The following is an 18,485-nucleotide window of genomic DNA, read 5'->3' on the forward strand; positions in this document are numbered from 1 at the left end:
TTGGAGGAAGGCGGCTGAGGGAGTACATATTGGTTGAACTTACTATTTTCACTAAAGTACTTTAAGGGGTCAAGGCCATCTGGGGGAATACTGAAAAAAGTGGTAGGGTTAGAGGCTTGATAAGAGGAGGTCTAGAATAAATGTGGTAAATATGAAAGAGTAAAAAGGAGACTGCCACCCAGCAGTGAGGAATCAGTCATTATATTTTCATGATATTATAATAAATACTCTGACAATACTCAAACAGACGTGGGATCTCTGACATGGATGTCCCCTCTAATGATGCTCTAAGACCATGCGCCTTACAGCAGCCCATCCGTGGCTGCTCATTTTGGGTGATTCTTGTCCATGTCCTCCCACAAACTCATCACTGAAGGTCCCCCCAATCTGCTGGGGTCTTACTTTGCTTTCTCCTGATATACCATGAATATGAGGGTGGACTACTGGATGTCTCTGAATCAAAGAATCTTAAATCTAGAGCTGGAAGGGACCTCCAATGTTATCTATTCCAACTCCATCCTTTCACAGATGTGAAAACTAAGGACCACGGTGGTTAAGTGATTTACTCAAGGTCATACAGGCACTAAGCATCAGAGGTGGAATTTGAATCCAGATCCTCTGACTCCAGAATACTCTCTCCTATGTATCACACTGCCTTTTTATAACTATGTGACTTTATACTACATAAAGGCTTAAATTAAAGCTGAACAAAAGTCATTTCTTGAGTCTCCAGACTAATTCTCTATGCTACCTATTATATTCTCCAGTGTCTACTGCTAGGGGTATTTAAGATATTTTCTTTTCCAAGTAAACAGCTAGTTTTCTGATGATAGAAATTATTAGTAGCTAATCATTATTAATAAAAAGCAGTAGAGAGCTTTTTGCAAAAATGAAAAACCTAAAGCATAAGTTTTAATGCACTAAAGAAATCAGAGAGACAAAATGGCATTACAGAGCGTTGAAGTCTGAAAGGCCTGGGTTCAAACTCTGTCTGTGACATTTAGTAATGGTGTGACAATGAACATATGCTCCTTAATCTCCCTGAGCTTCAGGGAATTCTCTAAGGTTATAAATTATAGATGGGTTGCTCTGAGGCTTGGTATAAAGTATATATGAAATATACAGAAAGTCTCTCTTCTAAGGATCTTCAAATATAACTAAATTTTCTAATCCAAGGTATTTACAACAAGAAAACAAATTAATGATTATAATGCAACAAACAATTTTATAATTAAGTTTATCCACTGCCTAGAGGGAAAGAAATAAGAAATAAGTTACACAACTAGAAAAAGACATCAAGACTGTGATTAACTTACCTTGTGTGGCAATATAGTGATTGGGCCGGTGATAACCCTAAAAAAAATAAAAAAATAAAGGTTTATTTGACAAACTTAAAACCCATGGGTAGTACCTAAGTCACTTGTTAAATTCGCTGAAATGAATTCACATATAAATATCAGGAGCTAATATATTCGGTGTTGAGATTAAACATATCTAACACATTGGGTTTCTTTTAACAAAGGAAGGGACATCAAATGTCAGAGTTATGATGATTTCAAGGGAGGCACGAGTAACTTAATCATATGACAACTGTGAGGTGATAGATGAGCAATAAACACCAGCAACTTATGGATTCCCTGAAATAATACAATGCTGGCTCTCATTAGAGTACAAATAGGTTGGCAATGTACAATAGGATTTCATTTGGTTGGGGCTGTTATTGGCAACTTGCCCAAGGCTTCAACCCGCATGCTGTTCTATCAATGTTAATACTAACAGTTTTTTTTAAACAATGTTAAGGTTGTGACACCAACCAGCAAACACCAAGAATTTAAAGGGGCAGCTCCTGCACCTGATGCCCTATCTTTGACATCAAATGGCAACTCAGAAAGCATGTGGGAAGTCACCAGAGAATTAATTGCATAGGAGGGTAGAACTGGGAAAGGACAGAGCTAGCTCATGTACGTTGCCATGAGCTAGCCCTGTCCTTTATTTTAAACTCTAATGCTTTCAATTTTTTCCCCTTTACCTCCAAATAGGTAGGAAAGTGTAAATAATGTATTAGAGACTTTGGTGTCTTATTTTAATTCCCTAAAAAAGTGGACTTTCAGTTATGTACTATAAGGGGTACTATCATATAATACTTAATTCCTTGGGTTGATTGTTGAGCAAATTTGTTTTGCCTTATTCTAAAGAAGGAGGAAAACAAACATTTATTAAGCACCTGTCCAAGAACCATGCTAAGTACTTCACAAATACCATTTTCTTTGATCCTCAGAACAACCATAAGAGGTAGGTGCTATTTATTATTATACCCATTTTACAGCTGAGAAAATTGAGGCCAAGAAAGATTAAATGATTTGCCTAGGATCACACTGCTAGTGTGAACTCAGGTGATCCTGATCCCAGGACCAACATTTCATTTACTTGCTTCACCTAGTTCCCTTTAAATTATGCTATGCTGATGGCTACAGGAACCCTTCTCTGAATTTTTTAGGCAGTCCTGATAGCCACTCTGGATGGAAGTTAGGTACAGTGGCAAATTATTCTCCCTTGAGCCCCAAATTCCATGTCTTTAGGGAACTATGACTTATCTTCATTTCTCTTGGACCTGATACTAGTCCTTGATCATCTCACATACTCTCTCATGTAAATGCTTTAAGTTTTACATAAGTGAATATCAATGTTGCCTATAGTTTTTAGTTTGAGTTTTATAATTCTTTAAAATTATCTTCCTTTATGTAGTTACAGTCATTGTATATATATTTGGTTCTGCATAATTTTCCATAATTTTCTCCATATGTTCTATTTCTCCATATTTCTCATTATTTATGGAAAAGAACCTGAAGTTATCAAAAAAGTTAGAAAATTGTTTCTCGCCATTGACGAAGCAATACCACTACTGAGTTTCTATCCCAGGGAGGTAATGACAACAAGTAAAGACCTATGTGTACAAAAATATCCATAGTAGCTATATTTGTAATAAATAAAACATTGGAAAGATGAAAACAAGCTGACAATTAGGAAGTGTGATGGAATTTAATGCCATGAGCAATTAGGTTTGACACAAAGATCCCGAACCCTTTTTTCTACCACCATGGAAAGTTTTCCTTCTTTTTCTTACTGCATTGATTTTTGTTGTTGTTTGTAAAAAGCTTTTAAAATTGTATGGAGTTAAAATTGTATATTTTCTCTTTTATGATCCCTTTTAACCATGGTTTGGTTATAGACACTATATCAAGGAACAGTTGTGAAAAGCACCTCTTTCTACTTTGCTTTTTTTAATATATACTTCTGCCTTTTATATTAAGGTCACATGTCAATTTGGAATTTATTGTGCTCTATGATATGAGTTGCTGATCTAAATCTATTTTCTGCCAAACTGCTTTCTAATTTTTCCAGCAGTTCTTGTCAAATAGAGAATTCACCAAATAGTTTATGTTCTTGGATTTACTGAACCATGGGCTACTGAGTTTGATTATTTATGATACTTGCTTATCTATTCTTTTCCACCGACCTACTTTGAACACTTTTTAACCAGTACCGAACAGTTTTGATGAGTACAGCTTTATAATCATGTTTAAGGTTTGTAACTGCTATTCTTTCTTCATTCCCACTCCCTTCTCACACCATTTCCCTAGGGATTCTAGGCCTTTTGTTTTTCCAAATGATTCTATTATTATTTTGTCTAGTTATAGTAATTAAGCTATTGATTACTTGACTGGTATAGGACTAAATCTGCCAATTAACAAATAATATTTTAATTTGTATTACATTGTGATTCAACCATAAGGAGTGAATGTGCCTCCAATTATTGGACTCCCTTAATTTCTATAAAGAGTGTTTTATAATCCTATATGTCTTAACTATATATGGTTAGAATGACTCCTAAATATTTTGTGCATTCCATAGTTGTTTTGAATAAGAATTGTCTATCATTTCCTCCTATTTTTTTGTTATTGAAATACAGAGATTCTAATGAGGTTTGTGGATTTTTCTGTATACTGTTAATTTTTTTGAAGTTATTAATCCTCTCAATTAGTTCTGGTGCAGATTCTTTTTAACATGATAAAATTACATGCCTAAATTTAAATGCTAACATTATTTGCAAAAGAGAGATATTACTTTTCCCAGTAAATACTGGGGTAAAGCAAGGACGCGCCTCTTCTTGCCATTACTATTTGATATAGTTTCAGAAATTCTAGTGATAAAGGGAAATTAAAGGAATAAAAAATGGCAAACAGGAGAAAAAAATTATTTCTATGGGCAATTATCCCTTTTCACTATTAATGTATTTGGAATTGACTCTTAACCTTACAGTTTAACATTAGTTCATAATAGATTTTAAATGTCTGAATTTCATTATATATGCATATATTTTAATGCAATTTTTTTCTTGTTAATTTCAAATTTTGTATTTTTTTTAATAAATTTATCAATTTTGTTTGTTTTAGTTTTGTTGTCTTTCTCCTGCCCCTTGCTCTCCTGTCTTCTTCTCTCTTTTTTTTGCTACCTTCCTCTCACCTCCTCTCTTTTCCTCATCTTCCTTTACCTATCTGTTCTTTTTCAGAGTTTGGAACTTTGGTTTCCTGGGTGTGGGAAGCTCTCTGGTATGGAAACCACCTTCATCAACTAATTGCTAAATCATCTACAGCTGATTTTAGAAAGTTGCTTGGGGCTTGAGAGGAGAAATGTTTTATCTAAGGTTAGACAATCAATCAATCAGTATTCATTAAGTACCTATTATGTTCCAGGATAGGCATAGGGATACAAATACAGTAAATCAAATCACTTCTACACATTCTTACATCTTCTATGCAGCTTACATTATGGAGTGTGTGTGTGTGTGTGTATACACATACTTACAGACACACACACACACACACACACATACACACACACACACACACACACACACACACACATTTGAGTCAGAGGCAAGGCCAGGACATGAATCCAGGTCATTAAGACTCGTTTGACTAATTGATTATATCTTTATTTCCTCTCTAGGGGTTATGGTTTTGCTCTTCTTTTTATTTTGGTCGTTTGTTTTTCTTCTTAAAAAAAAAAACTAAATTAGCTAATTTTTCAAACATTTTTCAAAGCATTTAAAAACTTTTTGCCACTTTAATTGTTTTTATTTTGATTCTGTTTATGTCCCATTTAATTTTCAAAATCACTTCTGTGCTTTTGGTGGGTTATTAATTGGTTGTTTTTCTAGCTTTTTAATTGCATGCTCAAGTCATTAGTCTTATCTTTTTCTCGTTATTAATGTGTGTTCAAGAATATATGTTTTCCTCTAAGGAATATTTTAGATGCATTTCATAAATTTTGGTTCTCTTACTATTATCATTTTATTTAACATAATACTTGTTTATTTCGATGATTTATTCTCTAATTACTGAAGAATTTTTTGTCTTAATTTACATCTGAAACTTTCTTTCCTGTTTCCTTCATTGATTTAATTTTTTTAATTGTATTATGATCTGTTAAGAAAATATAGAAGGTTTCTCCCTTTCCACCTTTATTATTACTTTAGGCCACAGCACATAATCTCTTTTAAGCTCCATAGGCACCTGAGAAAATGTGTATTTTCTAAGATTCCTATTATTAGTCTCCATAGGTTTATTCAATCTAGTTTTTCTAATATGGTCTCCAATTCTTTAATTTCTTCCTTATTTATCTCTTCGGTAGATTTGTAATAGTTTTATTAGAAAAAAACATCAAAGTCACCAATAATTTTGAACTCTATAATCTAGGTCTAGAATTTGTTTACCTTTAAGAACTTAACTTCTACGTCATTTAGCATATATCATGATACTATTCATATCCTGTGGTGATTTTTAACAATAATATAGCTTTTGCTTGTTTTTCTGGACAGATCCATATATGTTACAATATCAAACAAAATTATTGTTGCAACTTCTACTTTATAAGTTCTAGTTAAAGCATCTTAGATTCACAGTAGACTTTATCCTAATCACTGAATTTATATTAACTTTCATTATTTAATTATGTTTCTTGCAGACAGTAAATTGTTGGATTCTATTTTCTAATTCCTTTTGCAACTCACTCACATTTATGGGTGAATTCAAACCATTATTACTCAAGGCTATAATTGTTAACTTTATTTTTGTTTCTAGTAAGTCCTGTCTAGTCTTTTTTTTTTTTTATAAAGAGGTGGCACAAAGAATCTTATATTTTGTCTTGTATAGAACGGTTGAATTTTATTCCTTGGCTTCTCAAATTCCTTCACTGTTCCTCTTCTATCCCCTCAACATATTCACACAGTTCCTTGGATTCTACTCTTGCCAGTTAATTTTTATAAAACTGTCTCCATCTGAACCAGATAAGAGTATATGTTTAGGGATTACTTAATCTTCCTCAGCATCCTAACCTTTTATTCGATTTTACGTGTGATGCCCAATTTCAAGGAATAATTTCTTTGTTCACCATTTCCTTTAGACCTCCATTTCTTCTTGTTCAGCTTTTCCTTTTCAAATGAGCATACTAATGGAAAGAGAACTGGCCCCCACATCTGGATCATCTGAGTTCAAGTCCTACTACTGACTTTGAGATGGCATTTGAAACTTTCAAACTCCATCGTATCACATTCTTATAGAATGGTTTAATCTTTTACTCATATTTGCTTTATAAGTTATGTTTATCTTGTTAAATTTTTGATACTTGGTCAATTGGCATGTCAAATTAATCCTATACCTGCCTCTATTCTTGAGCAGAAAGAAGGACAGCTTCTGATGTCTTTTGAACGTTATCTTTTCCTGTGATGCACACTACTCCAATTTGCAGGACAGGCATTTTGGGAACACGATGTAATCTCCCTCACTTTTCTATATGTCATATTTTATCATCGTCTTTGCTAAGTAACATTATGTTATTCAAACTTATGTTTTTTGATATGTCAGTTGTTTATGGCATTTCAAAAATTTGCTTTCCTGCTTTTTTTTTCTATTCTGAAATTTTTGTTTGGTCTGGGCCATTCTATTCCCCAGAAAGCCTACTGTTTTATTAAGGTTTTTTCCAAGAATGTTGTCTGAGATAGGGATTCTCATGGTTGTAATTTTGTGTTCATTTCAAATTTTGATTCTTACAGATTCCAGGTGTTCCTTTATATTTCTTATTGACTTTGTAAACCACTCTAGAAGTTCTCACAATAGGATCTCAGGAACTGTTACAGTGCTGGTTATTCTGTTGTAATGGTGGGGACTGACCAATAAGCACTCAGTCCTTGAAGCATGCACACATATATTCCTTACCTGGTTTCAGTCCTTGAAGCATGCTCAAACATTCTATGCCTGCTGTCAATCTAACATGTTGAATTTTGGTAACCAGTTTTGACCATGATGACTCAGGGTTAGTACTATGTCATGATGATAAGTCTTCTACTTGGCTTTGCAGGGGCTGATGACAGAGGAGAGGCTGGTCCTGAACTGAGTGTGCATATGAAAGGTCTGAGTGGCCAATTGCTCAGTCTCCCTGGTGGCTTTCAAATAGGAATTACTTAAACAATCTTGGAGGTATGTACTATTATTATCCACATTTTTTGGATTAGAAAACTGAGGCAGGCAGAGGCTAAGTGTCGTGCTTAGGGTTACACAGCTACTAAGTGTTTGAGGCTAGATTTGAACTCACATCTTCTTGACTCCAGACCCAGATCTTTATCCACTGTGTCACCCAGTTACTTCTCCCTTTTCAGGACCCAACCTCTCACTGTCAGTGTAAGTCAGATGGATGACCCCACTATAATGTGCTACACTGTCAGACTTCCCCTATTCTTTTAATCTGCATTATTTATGCATGGCATGGGGGTGTCCTTTTGTGTTTATTCATAGTCATTTTTTGTCCTACTCTTAATTTTCTCATCTGTTTTTTTCCCGTGAGGATTCTTCCTCCTTCTCCCGTTTTTTGCTGTTCTTTCATTTTATTTAGTTAACTTGTTACTGTTTGAAGTTGACAAAGAGGAACTAGTCTTAGACATGGACACTTAGTTGGCCATCTTACCAGAAGTCTGCTTAGTGGGTTTTCTGTATACATCGCACTGAGATGCTCAAATATAATGAAACATATTAGAGAATTTTTTTATAGAATATTAAAATTATCAAAGCTACTTGTATGCTTGTTTGTGGGTTTTTTACTTTAAAAAAGTTTTCTTTCATACAGACAGATGATATACTGTGTATGCTACAAAATGAAACTGGGCAAAATCCTAAGCAGTACTTGCTCATACAGACCCTAGAAACTTATCTCCTTGCTCTAAAAACCTTATTGCTCACTAAATGAAGTCCCAATTTCTTAAGAATCAACATTCCAGGACCTCCACAAAGTAGCCCCAACTAATCGTTTTCAGTCTTATATCCCATTACTTTTCTATAGGAGCCCTACTCCAGCTAATCTAGGTTCCCTCAACGTAACTTGTGTTTTACTGTCTCTCTGTCTTCTCTCATATCATTCTTTCTATCCTGAATATCATCTCCTTGAAATCCTGTTATCCTTCCTGGGCCTGCTCAAATATTCTAGTTAATTGCATATGTGTCTTATCTTAAGAGGAAGAAAGGCTCTGAGGCCAGGGACCATCTTTTTAGAATAGATGCTCATTACCTATTCATTGAAATGAATGAAATGTGCTTTAAGGAGGGACAATCCTTGCCAAATCCAGTAAATATTTTCTAATCTCAAAAGCCAAACTTGTTCTGTCATCTGAGTTTTCGGTTATCATGGTATGTCTGGGTTTGGGTTTTATCTGATGTTTGGGGCATGACCTGCTTTCCAAATAATCATCCCTGAAATTCCAGGAACATACACAAGAAGTACTGTTCTGTGCAAGCTTCTAAGAGAAATATTTAAAACTTCTTTGAGGCATTTACAGGTAATACTTAACTAATGATCTTGATCTACAAAATTACAGAATTTCAGAGATAGCAGGGGACCTGAGTAGCTACAGAGTATAACCAATATACCTGAATAAGAATCCTCAGTATAAAATAACTGACAAGGAGACAAAGGAAATAAAATCCCTTATTTGAAGGTGACAATTTTAAGGATAAAGCCTTTATGTGAAAGTCTCTAGGAAATTATAAGTGATGACAGCCATGCATAGCAACAATATAATACATAATATATAATGTACATAATAATAGCTCATATCATTTTCCAGTTTACAAAGAATTTTCTTTACAACTACTTCTATCCTCATTTTACTAGGAGAAAACTAAGGTTTCCAGAGCCTATGGGGGAGAACCGAATTACTTGCTTAAGGCAAAATGGGAATAAATGGAAGGGTCAGAATTCAGGTTTTCTAACTCAAAGCCACATATTCCTGCCTTTAGACCAAGATAAATACTGCCTATTTCTCATGAACGGTTAGGATGTTAAAATTTGTTTTCTGCAAATTCTGGTCTTAAAAGGTAATTCTGACTGCCCCTTGATCTCCAGTTGACTTTTGATTTTATTCATTCTTTCAACAGAAAACATACTGTCTGTTAAAGAATTTATTCTAATGTAAAACATTAAGTTAACATGATGCAGAATGAACAAGAAAGCAGTCTTCAATAATTAAACAGCGTACATATTTAATGAAATGTCTTGCTTGCATTAGAAGTCCTAGTTAACAGCTGCACACTACTTTGAAGGCAACTTTAAAGTGCCATGATGACAAGAGACTGCAAATCACTGTATTAGGAATTACAGAGTTTTGTCACATTAATATGCAAACAGATTTTTTTAAATGTGGAATTATGCCAAGTTGTTGACAGAAAATGAAAATAACATATTCTTGGTCCATATCAAGGAGGGCAACATACAGCACTACTGACAAATTCTCCAAGAAACAGGCTGATTTGGAGAAAGGGATGATTATATTTTTGTTGACAAGTACTCAGATTTATAAGGCAATGTCAGCTCCAATTCAATTCAACCAAAATTTATGAATGTTATAGAATCTAAGAGGTGGAAATGAAATGAAAGGAAATCTAGTAAAATCCAAATCTAACAATTCCTTTTACATCTCCAACAAATGGTTTGTTCAGTCTTTGAAGACTTCCAATGAAGGAGAATCTACCCATCCAACTTCTGGGTGGTTCTGACAGTTATAAAGTTTTTCTTCACATCAAATCTACACCTGATTCTCTGCAACTTCACCTGCTGCTCACTTTCTGTCAAACATATCAAATCTAATGCCTCTTTCACACGATAGTTCTTCAAGCTATCTTGAAGATAGTTCTTATGATCCCTTTAAGTCTTTTAAACTCTAGGTTTCAATTTCTTCAAATGATTTTCCTATTGCATAATGTTCACTTCTCTCATCATCAGGGTCACTATCTTCTGGATGTGCTCCCAAAATGTGGTACACAGGACACCAGAATCCTCAGTAATGCTTTTAAAGTTCCTTTTATTGATATCATTTGTCCCCACATGGAACACCTGATGCAAGTGGTAGTCATTAGGTCTGACAGTACTCAAAAGCCTCTGGTGCATTCCTGGGGAAGACAGCAGATGTATCTGTTGTTTATATCAAGTCAAAAAAAAAATAGCATTCTCAGCACCACTGAGTAGGGAGTCATAAATTTCTACTACTCTTCTCTTGTTCCTTTGACCCAACTAGATGACCTCTTAATTAATACCACCTGTTGGTCTATTATCGCTTGGCACTAGAGGCTACTTCCTCTAGACATGGTTCAGATCCTCATCCCATAAGAGGCATCTCCCATCCATTTTATATCTCCAAACATCCTTCTCCTTTCTAATTTTTACCACAGTCTTCTACTTCTAAACTCTGATATAGGTGGGACTTTCATTTTGCTTCTTTATATCTCTTTTTTTCTTGATTTTCTCCATGAAGTACTTTCTCCTGTCTCCCATGAAATGCTATGTCATCACAGAGAGCAGAAATGAATTCAAAGTGATATTCATAAAGCATAGTTCAGACCATGTCATGTTCTTTCAAAGACTCTGGTAGTTCCCTATTACTTGTAGGATCCAAACTCAACTCCCTTCTTGACCTGGCTCCAATCTACTTTCCCACATGTATTGGAAAACCTCAACAAACTCTACAAGTTGAAGGCCAAATGCGCCTTCTCGCTGCTCCTCACTCACAAAATTCCTTCTCCCATGTTCATGCTTTTGCAAGGCCACATTCCCCTCTTTTTGGTATGTGCTCCCTCTCATTTCTACCTCTTAGAATCCCCAAATGCTCCTTCCTACAGGAGGCCTTTTCTCGATTTCCCTAAGCTTCAAATGCCTCCTCCACAAAACTATCTTGTTTATGTTGTATATTTTTATTTCATATGTTTGTATATTTTATTTTATATTTCTTGTTTTTATACATATGGTCAGGGGTTCTTTCATTGTTGTTTCTATTTTCCCAATGCCTAGTGCAGTGCCTGGCATTTACTTAATAAGTGCTTGTCAGTGATTTTTTTTAATAGTCTATTCACTTTCTTCTTTGGGATAAAGACCAGCTTGTCTGTTGGATGTACCTAGGTGCTATATGGGACTTGCAGAGCTCTCTATACTTGCTGAAAGGAGGTCTCTTAGTCCTTCATTTTTTTGGCAGGTCTCTTGGCTAAATCCTGTGGTTAATTACTGCATGAAACAGACAGTTTATGAGCTTTGAGATTTGACATATAAAGATTTGAAAGACCACAAATTCTAACCACAGTGTTTCATTTTGCCACTTGTCACCTAAGCTTTCCTTTTACTCTCCAGGGTCTGTCGGGGAGACGAGGTTTAATTTACTTAGCAGAGATACGTAAATAAAATAAATACAGAAGGCATAATGCACCTATATCCCTGGCCTGAACTTTGACCAGTGCATTTCTAGCAGTTTTATACTTAGGTTTACCACCTGGTCTATCAAATATACATCAAAAAGAACAGTTATCTTTGCTCATTACTTTAGTCATACATACATCAATATAATTTCCATTAATGTAGTCCGAGTTTGTATCTCCTTCTAGTGTCTGCAGCCTTACTCGAGAATGATCATCTGAAACAAAATAGAAAAAATCCTATTATGTGTGCTAAGAGTTACAGCATATAAACACATTATATACGCATCATTTGTACCCATGCTACTTTAAAGACAAATAGACATTAAGAACCACTCTTTCTAAGCTTCTAAAATTAGGAACAGGGATTTAAGAATACTCATATTTATTAGAAAAATCTCATTATTTTGTCTTTGATCATTTATAAACTTAAAAATTTCAGATTTTTGGACAAGTCAACTGACTTTTACAGCACTGTACCTTTAAGGCAAGGTACCATGATAGGTACTTTGGATACAAAGTTAAAACAAAACAATTCCTAACCTCCTGGGGCTTAGATTCTGAGAAAAGGTGTGTGTGTGTGTATCTGTGTGAGTGTATAAAATATGTACATGGATAAGTAAGTCTAAGGTAACCTGGAAGGTAGAATGTACTGTACTTACAAATAGGAGGGGTGAGGCATCAGAGAAAACTTCACAAAAGAGGAGGTACCTGAGATGACTCATGAAGCAAGTTAAGAGAAAAAGATGGAAGTGTGAAGGTATTAGATTCCAGAGAAGAGAGATATTTCTTGAGTGAAGGCAGAGAGACAGAAGGTGTAATGATGAGTCCTGAGAAGAGCTAACAGCCCAGTTTGGCTAGAACATAGTATAATGAAGGGGAGGAGCCTGGCATTTAAAGTTCTCTAACACCTGAAAGGTAGGCTAGATAAGACTGTGGAGGGTTTTAAATGCTAGGCTACATTCTATTCTAAGTGCAGTAGGGAGATAATTAAAAATTCTGAGCAGGTGAGTCAGTCCTATCTTAAGATCATTATGCTGATAGCTGTTTGGAGGATGGGTTGGAAAAATGAGGGACTAGGGTATTAGAAATCAACTAGAAGGCTACTGAAATGGTGCAGGCAAGAGGTGATAGGGCTTGAACTAGGCAGTATGGTTGGAAAACAGGGGACAGAAGAAAGAAATGCTATGAAGGTAGAAATGATAATATTTGGGAATTGGGTATGGGTTGGATATGGTTAAGGCTAGGGTAAGGAAGAAGGAAGAGCAAGATTTAGCTCTAGATTTGTGAACCTAGGAGGCTGGAGGGACAGCAGTGCCCTCAGTAAGAAACAAGAAAGATTGGAGAAGGGAAATATTTAGGATGAAATAAAATGACTTGTTCTTCAGCATGCACTCTGGACTTTACTATAACCCCTAAGCCTCTTCATCTGGAAGTTTACTCCAGCTCTAGAATTCATCACGTAAACTGGAAGTACTCTCCTACCCTTTGGCCTTTCCCTCTGATTCCATTTAAGGAAGAAGTCTAGGCTAGTCATGTCTAATTTCTGCATTCAGGCTTTTTTTTTTACTATGTCACCTCAACCTCCTCTCCTCACCCCTCTTATTGCTTTCTTTTATGTAAGCCTTCCCCTTTTAGAATATAAGCTTTTTGAAGGCAGGGACTGTCTTTCTTTCTACTTCTATTTGTATTTCCATCACTTAGCACAATGTAAGGCACATAGTAAGCACTTAATAAATGCTTATTGACTGATTTTTGGATGTGTTGAGTTTGAGATATTGATGAGATGGTCAAATAGAGGCATCCCATAGACATTGAGGACTAATGGTTTAAGAACACAGAGGATTAAATGCAAGGGTTTTTTTTAAGGCTAAGGGAAACATAGATTTATTTCTAGAAAATAAGAAAGGTGTCAGTAAGTGAGGACAGGCTGAAGATGTGAGGCAGGAAAGTGAGAGAACAAGGCAAGGCCTCCCTAGAAGAAATGAGAATAAAAGCATAAGTAGAAGGGCCACCTCTTCTTAAGAGATCAGAACAAAGGAGGGGGGAATAGGAGATGATGTTGAAAAGGTTTTGAGATAAGGACAAGAGGAGGTTCAAGATAGAAGGTCTTGACTTTCTCAGCAAAGTAAGATGGTAAGGTTCTCTGTTGGGGAATAGTATATCAGGAAAAACTTACCGTGAAGAAATAAAGGACAGTAGAGATTAAACAACATAAATATGTAACAGACCTGTCAGTATAATTTTGTGATTTCTTGCAATGTCATTCAATTAGAAATGGAGAATGCAGATATAAGGGGTAACCCAGGTTTAGGCTTCAGCAAAGTATAAGCAATGATAGGACAATAGCGCAAAGAAGTAAGGGATAAAAATACAGAGGATAGAGTTTAGTTGAACTAGTTAGGGATAAAGTCAGGAAAGGGAAGAAAATGGAGAGCAAGGGTGATGGGAGTGAAAGAACAAGGGAAAGTAGAGAGGATTTAAGGTTGTCTTGAGGATGAAGAATAAGTTAAGAGGGCTGAGGCAGAGAAAGAAATGGAAAACTAAGAAATTGTGATCATAGTGAAGAGCTCTAAGTTCAGGAACATAGAGGGAGAGAGACTATGGGTAATGATGAGATGCAAGGCACAACCATCACCATAGGTGGCTAAAGTAGAGTAAGAATCTAGGCCAGCGAAGCTGAAGACATCCATAAACTTGGATACCATTTTGTTTGAGTGGAAATCAGTATGTATGGTGAAGTTCTTGGGTATGAGAGGGGGGAAGGTAGAAGAGAAGATTATGAGACAGCTACTGAACTCCTGGGGGAAGGAGAGGGAATGATTTGGAGGCCATTAGGTGACTGCAACAAAGATCTGGATAAAAAACAGATGGAGCGATGATAGATTGAATCTTGAAGGAGAAGTTGCTCAGTGTCAAGGGCAGAGAGAAGTATCAGCAGTAGCAATGAGGAACAAGGTGTTTGTCTACTACTCCCATCTCAGTGTGGCAAGAGGTAGTGAGAAGGTGCACCTAGTACTAGAGATGGGCAACTGTGAACATAGTGTTTTCCAGAGAGAGCCAGGTATATACGAATGGAAATAAGATGGAAATAGTGTGAGAAGAAATCTGTTATGAGAAAAAAATTATTAACAACAGAATGAAGGTTTCAGAAGGACAAAAAGGCAATAGGAAAAGGTGGACAGGGATGAGCAAGTGGAGAAGTAGTATCAAGGAGAAGGAATCTCCCCCTCATAGAATACAATGACTCACAAGCGGTTGTTTCTTGGATATGGCATTTTAGGAACATCTCTACCTGAGATATTTGAGCCTTGTCTTTAACAAATGATTGATGGTTATAAATAATGCACTAGCCTCTTAAATTCTTTCAGTAATCTTATCTGAGTTGTATATACTATGTGAATTTCAATGCCAACTTTGGTATCCCCCTTACAAATGTTTCAAAGCACCTTGATTCTGTTCTTGCACTATCACTTTAAAAACAAAATATGATTGGTTATAGATTGCATACTCATCAAATTTGTAGATGACCCAAAGCTGGGAAGGATAGCTAACATACTTAATGATAGAATCAGTATTCAAAAAGATCTCCACAGATTAAAGAAGTGGGTTGAATCTATAAGATGAAGCACAAGAGGAGTAAATGTAAAGTCTTATATGTGGATTCAAAAAATAAACTTCACAAGTAGAGGATGAAAGTGGCATGGTTAGACAGCATGATACCTTAAAGAGAGGTCTAATGGACTATACATTCAATGACTCGGCATTTGATAAGGTAGCAAAAAAGAAAAACAAAACAAAACAAAAATAACTAACAGGATCTGATGCTGCATTACAAAAGATATAGGAATACGGTCATTGTCTTGCTGTACTGCATTGGTCAGACCACATCTAGAGTATTATGTTCAGTTCAGTTTAAAATATGGAAAAGATCCAGAGGTTGACAAAAGGATAAAAAACGTCAAGTCCTTGCCATAGAAGGATCTGCTGAAGGAACTAGGGATTTTTTAGCACAGGAAGAGAAGACTCAGGGACAAGATCTGACAGGTTATCAAATAAAGAGAGATTAGACTTGCTGTTGTTGTTTTCATTCATGTCTGACTCTTCATGACCCCATTTGGGGTTTTCCTGGCAAAGATACTGGAGTGGTTTCTCATTTCCTTCTCCAGCTCATTTTACAGATGAGGAAATTGAAGCAAATAGAGTTAAATGACTTGTCCAGAGTCACACAGCCAGTAAGGGTCTGAGGCTAAATTTCAACTCAGGAAGATCAGTCTTCTGACTCCTGCCCCAGGGCTGTATCCACTAGGCAGCACCATCTAGCTGCCCTTGGAATGGAATAAGTATTTATTAAATGTCTACTATATGCTAGACACTATGTAAATTCTTTATATTACTTTACTTAATCTTCAAAATAACCCTGTAAGGTAAGAGGTATTATTATCCCCATTTTGTAACTGAGGAAAGTGAGGGAGACAGAGGGCAAATAACTTTCAGGGTTATACAGTTCACCAGGTAGGAATTCAGTTCCTCCTGACTCCAGGCCCAGTGGTTTCTATCCACTAAGTCACTTAGCTTTCTCTATTTGGCTTTAAAAGACAAAAACCAAGAAAAATGGCTAAAAATTGGGACAGTAATTCACTGTTGGTGGTATTATGAACTGATCCAACCATTTTGGAGAGCAATATGGAATATGCCCAGAGTTATTAAACAGCCTAAACCCTCTGACCCAACAAAACCACTACTAAGTCTATTTTCAAAGATGATTAAGGAAAAAAGAAAAGAATTTGTATGTTTTATAATATTCACAGCAGGTCTCTTTGTGGGGGCAAAGAACTGGAGATTGTGAGAATGCCTGTCAACTGGGGAATGGCTGAACAAGTTGTCCTATATGATCCTGATGAAATACTATTGTGGTATAAGAAATGATGAGGCTCATCGACTGTAGAAAAAACATGAATGAGGGAGCCAAGATGGTGGAGTAAGAAGTAAGTCACTCTCATCCTCCCTTACTGACCTCTGAGAACCCAGAAAATATTGCCCTAGGAAAAACTCTGGAACAGCTGAGCCAGCAGAAGGACAGGGGGCAGCAGTCTTGTAACAGGAAAGGCTTCTCTAGCTCTGGGGAAGGGGGAACAGTACAGGAAGGGAGGAGTCCTAGCAAGCTGGCAGCAAGCCCCACCTCAGCAAACCAGGGGAGATCCGGAGCCCCAGGGTGGTGGAGAGGGCAAGTGCCAACACCAGCTCCCCCTCAAAGTGTCTCAGCATGGGAAGGGGAACCAGTAGACACCAGCTCAGGAAATCACCATGAGCACAGGCATTCTCCAGCAGCCAAATCTCCTTGTGCTTCAGCACAACTCCAGGAAGCACAATTACCAGAGGCATAGCTCCAGGCTGGCAGACATCCTCCAGCAGCTAAACATTCAAGCATTTTAAAGAAATCTGGGTAAGCAGGAGTCCTCCAGGGGTCAAACTCCCTATCCCAACCCCAAGAGCTCCAGTGTTGCTGACACCACCTCAGCACCAGGTAAGCTGCCAGACTCCTACAGCCTCCAGCTGCCAGCACCTGAGGCCCCACTATACAAAGCTAGTGACCAGGTCCCAAGCTCCCAGCACAAGAAGCTTGGGTTAGTGCCCCCTGTGCTCCAGCAGGAGAGCTCAATTTTAAAAGCCAGGAAATAGGCTTTTAAATGAGCAGAAAGCAGAAACGGACAATGACCATAGATTCTTATTATGGGGACAGGGAAAATCAAGGCACAAATTCAGAAGAGGACAACATTGTCAATATACCCACATCCAAAACCTCAAAGGGGAATATGAACTGGCCTCAGGCCCAAAAAAGCCTTCTGGGAAGAGCTCAAGAAGGATTTTAAAAGTCAAATAAGAAAGGCAGAAGAAAAACTGGGAAAAGAAATGAAAAGTATGAAAGAGAGAGTCAGTAGCTTAGAAAAGGAAGGACAAAAATTTACTATAGAAAACAAGTCCTTAAAAATACAATTGGCCAAATCGGGAAAAAAAAAAGTACACTGAAGAAAACAACTCCTTAAAAAGCAGAATTGGCCAAATGGAAAAGAAGGCACAAAAACTCACTCAAGAGAAGAATTCCTTAAAATGTAAAATGGGCCAAATGGAAAAGAAGGTACAAAATCCAATAGAAGGAAACAATTCATTAAAAATAAGAATTGGGCAAGTGGAAGCTAAAGACTCTATGAGATATCAAGAATCAGTCAAATAGAAACAAAAGAATAAAAAAATAGAAGAAAATGTAGAATACCTCATTGGTAAAACAACTGACCTGGAAAATAGAACCAGGAGAGACAATTTAAAAAAATTACTGAAAACCATCATGAAAAAAAGAACCTGGACAGCATCTTTCAGGAAATCATCAAGGAAAACTGCCCTGAGGTCCTAGAACCACAGAGTAAAATAGCCAGAGAAAGAATCCACTGATCGTCTCCTGAAAGAGATCCCAAATTGAAAATGCCTAGGAATATTGTAGCTAAATTCCAAAATTACCAGGTCAAAGAGAAAATACTGTAAGCAGCCTGAAACAGTTTAAATATCATGGAACCACAGTCAGGATTACACATTACCTTGCCAGCTTCTACATTAGAAGATCAAAGGGTGTGGAATACCATATTCCATAAGGCAAAGGAGCTTGGATTGCAACTAAGTATCAACTATCCAGTGAAACTGAGC

General features: G+C 36.6%; 1 protein-coding gene across 3 annotated transcripts in view; it reads right to left on the reverse strand.

The window, feature by feature from the left end:
• The window catches only part of LOC114053920 (receptor-type tyrosine-protein phosphatase mu), a 958,135-nt gene that overhangs the window by 116,877 nt on the left and 822,773 nt on the right, over positions 1-18,485 (reverse strand). For all 3 annotated transcript variants that reach the window (XM_027877057.1, XM_027877059.1, XM_027877058.1), the window contains 2 exons: positions 11,928-12,004; positions 1,317-1,353 (listed from right to left, as the gene is read on the reverse strand). In XM_027877057.1, coding sequence (XP_027732858.1) covers positions 1,317-1,353; positions 11,928-12,004 — 114 coding nt within the window. The remainder of the gene's footprint in view (positions 1-1,316; positions 1,354-11,927; positions 12,005-18,485) is intronic.

This window comes from Vombatus ursinus, unplaced genomic scaffold, assembly GCF_900497805.2.
Source record: "Vombatus ursinus unplaced genomic scaffold, bare-nosed wombat genome assembly UNPS02014812.1, whole genome shotgun sequence".
In the NCBI taxonomy this organism is placed as follows: Eukaryota; Metazoa; Chordata; class Mammalia; order Diprotodontia; family Vombatidae; genus Vombatus; species Vombatus ursinus.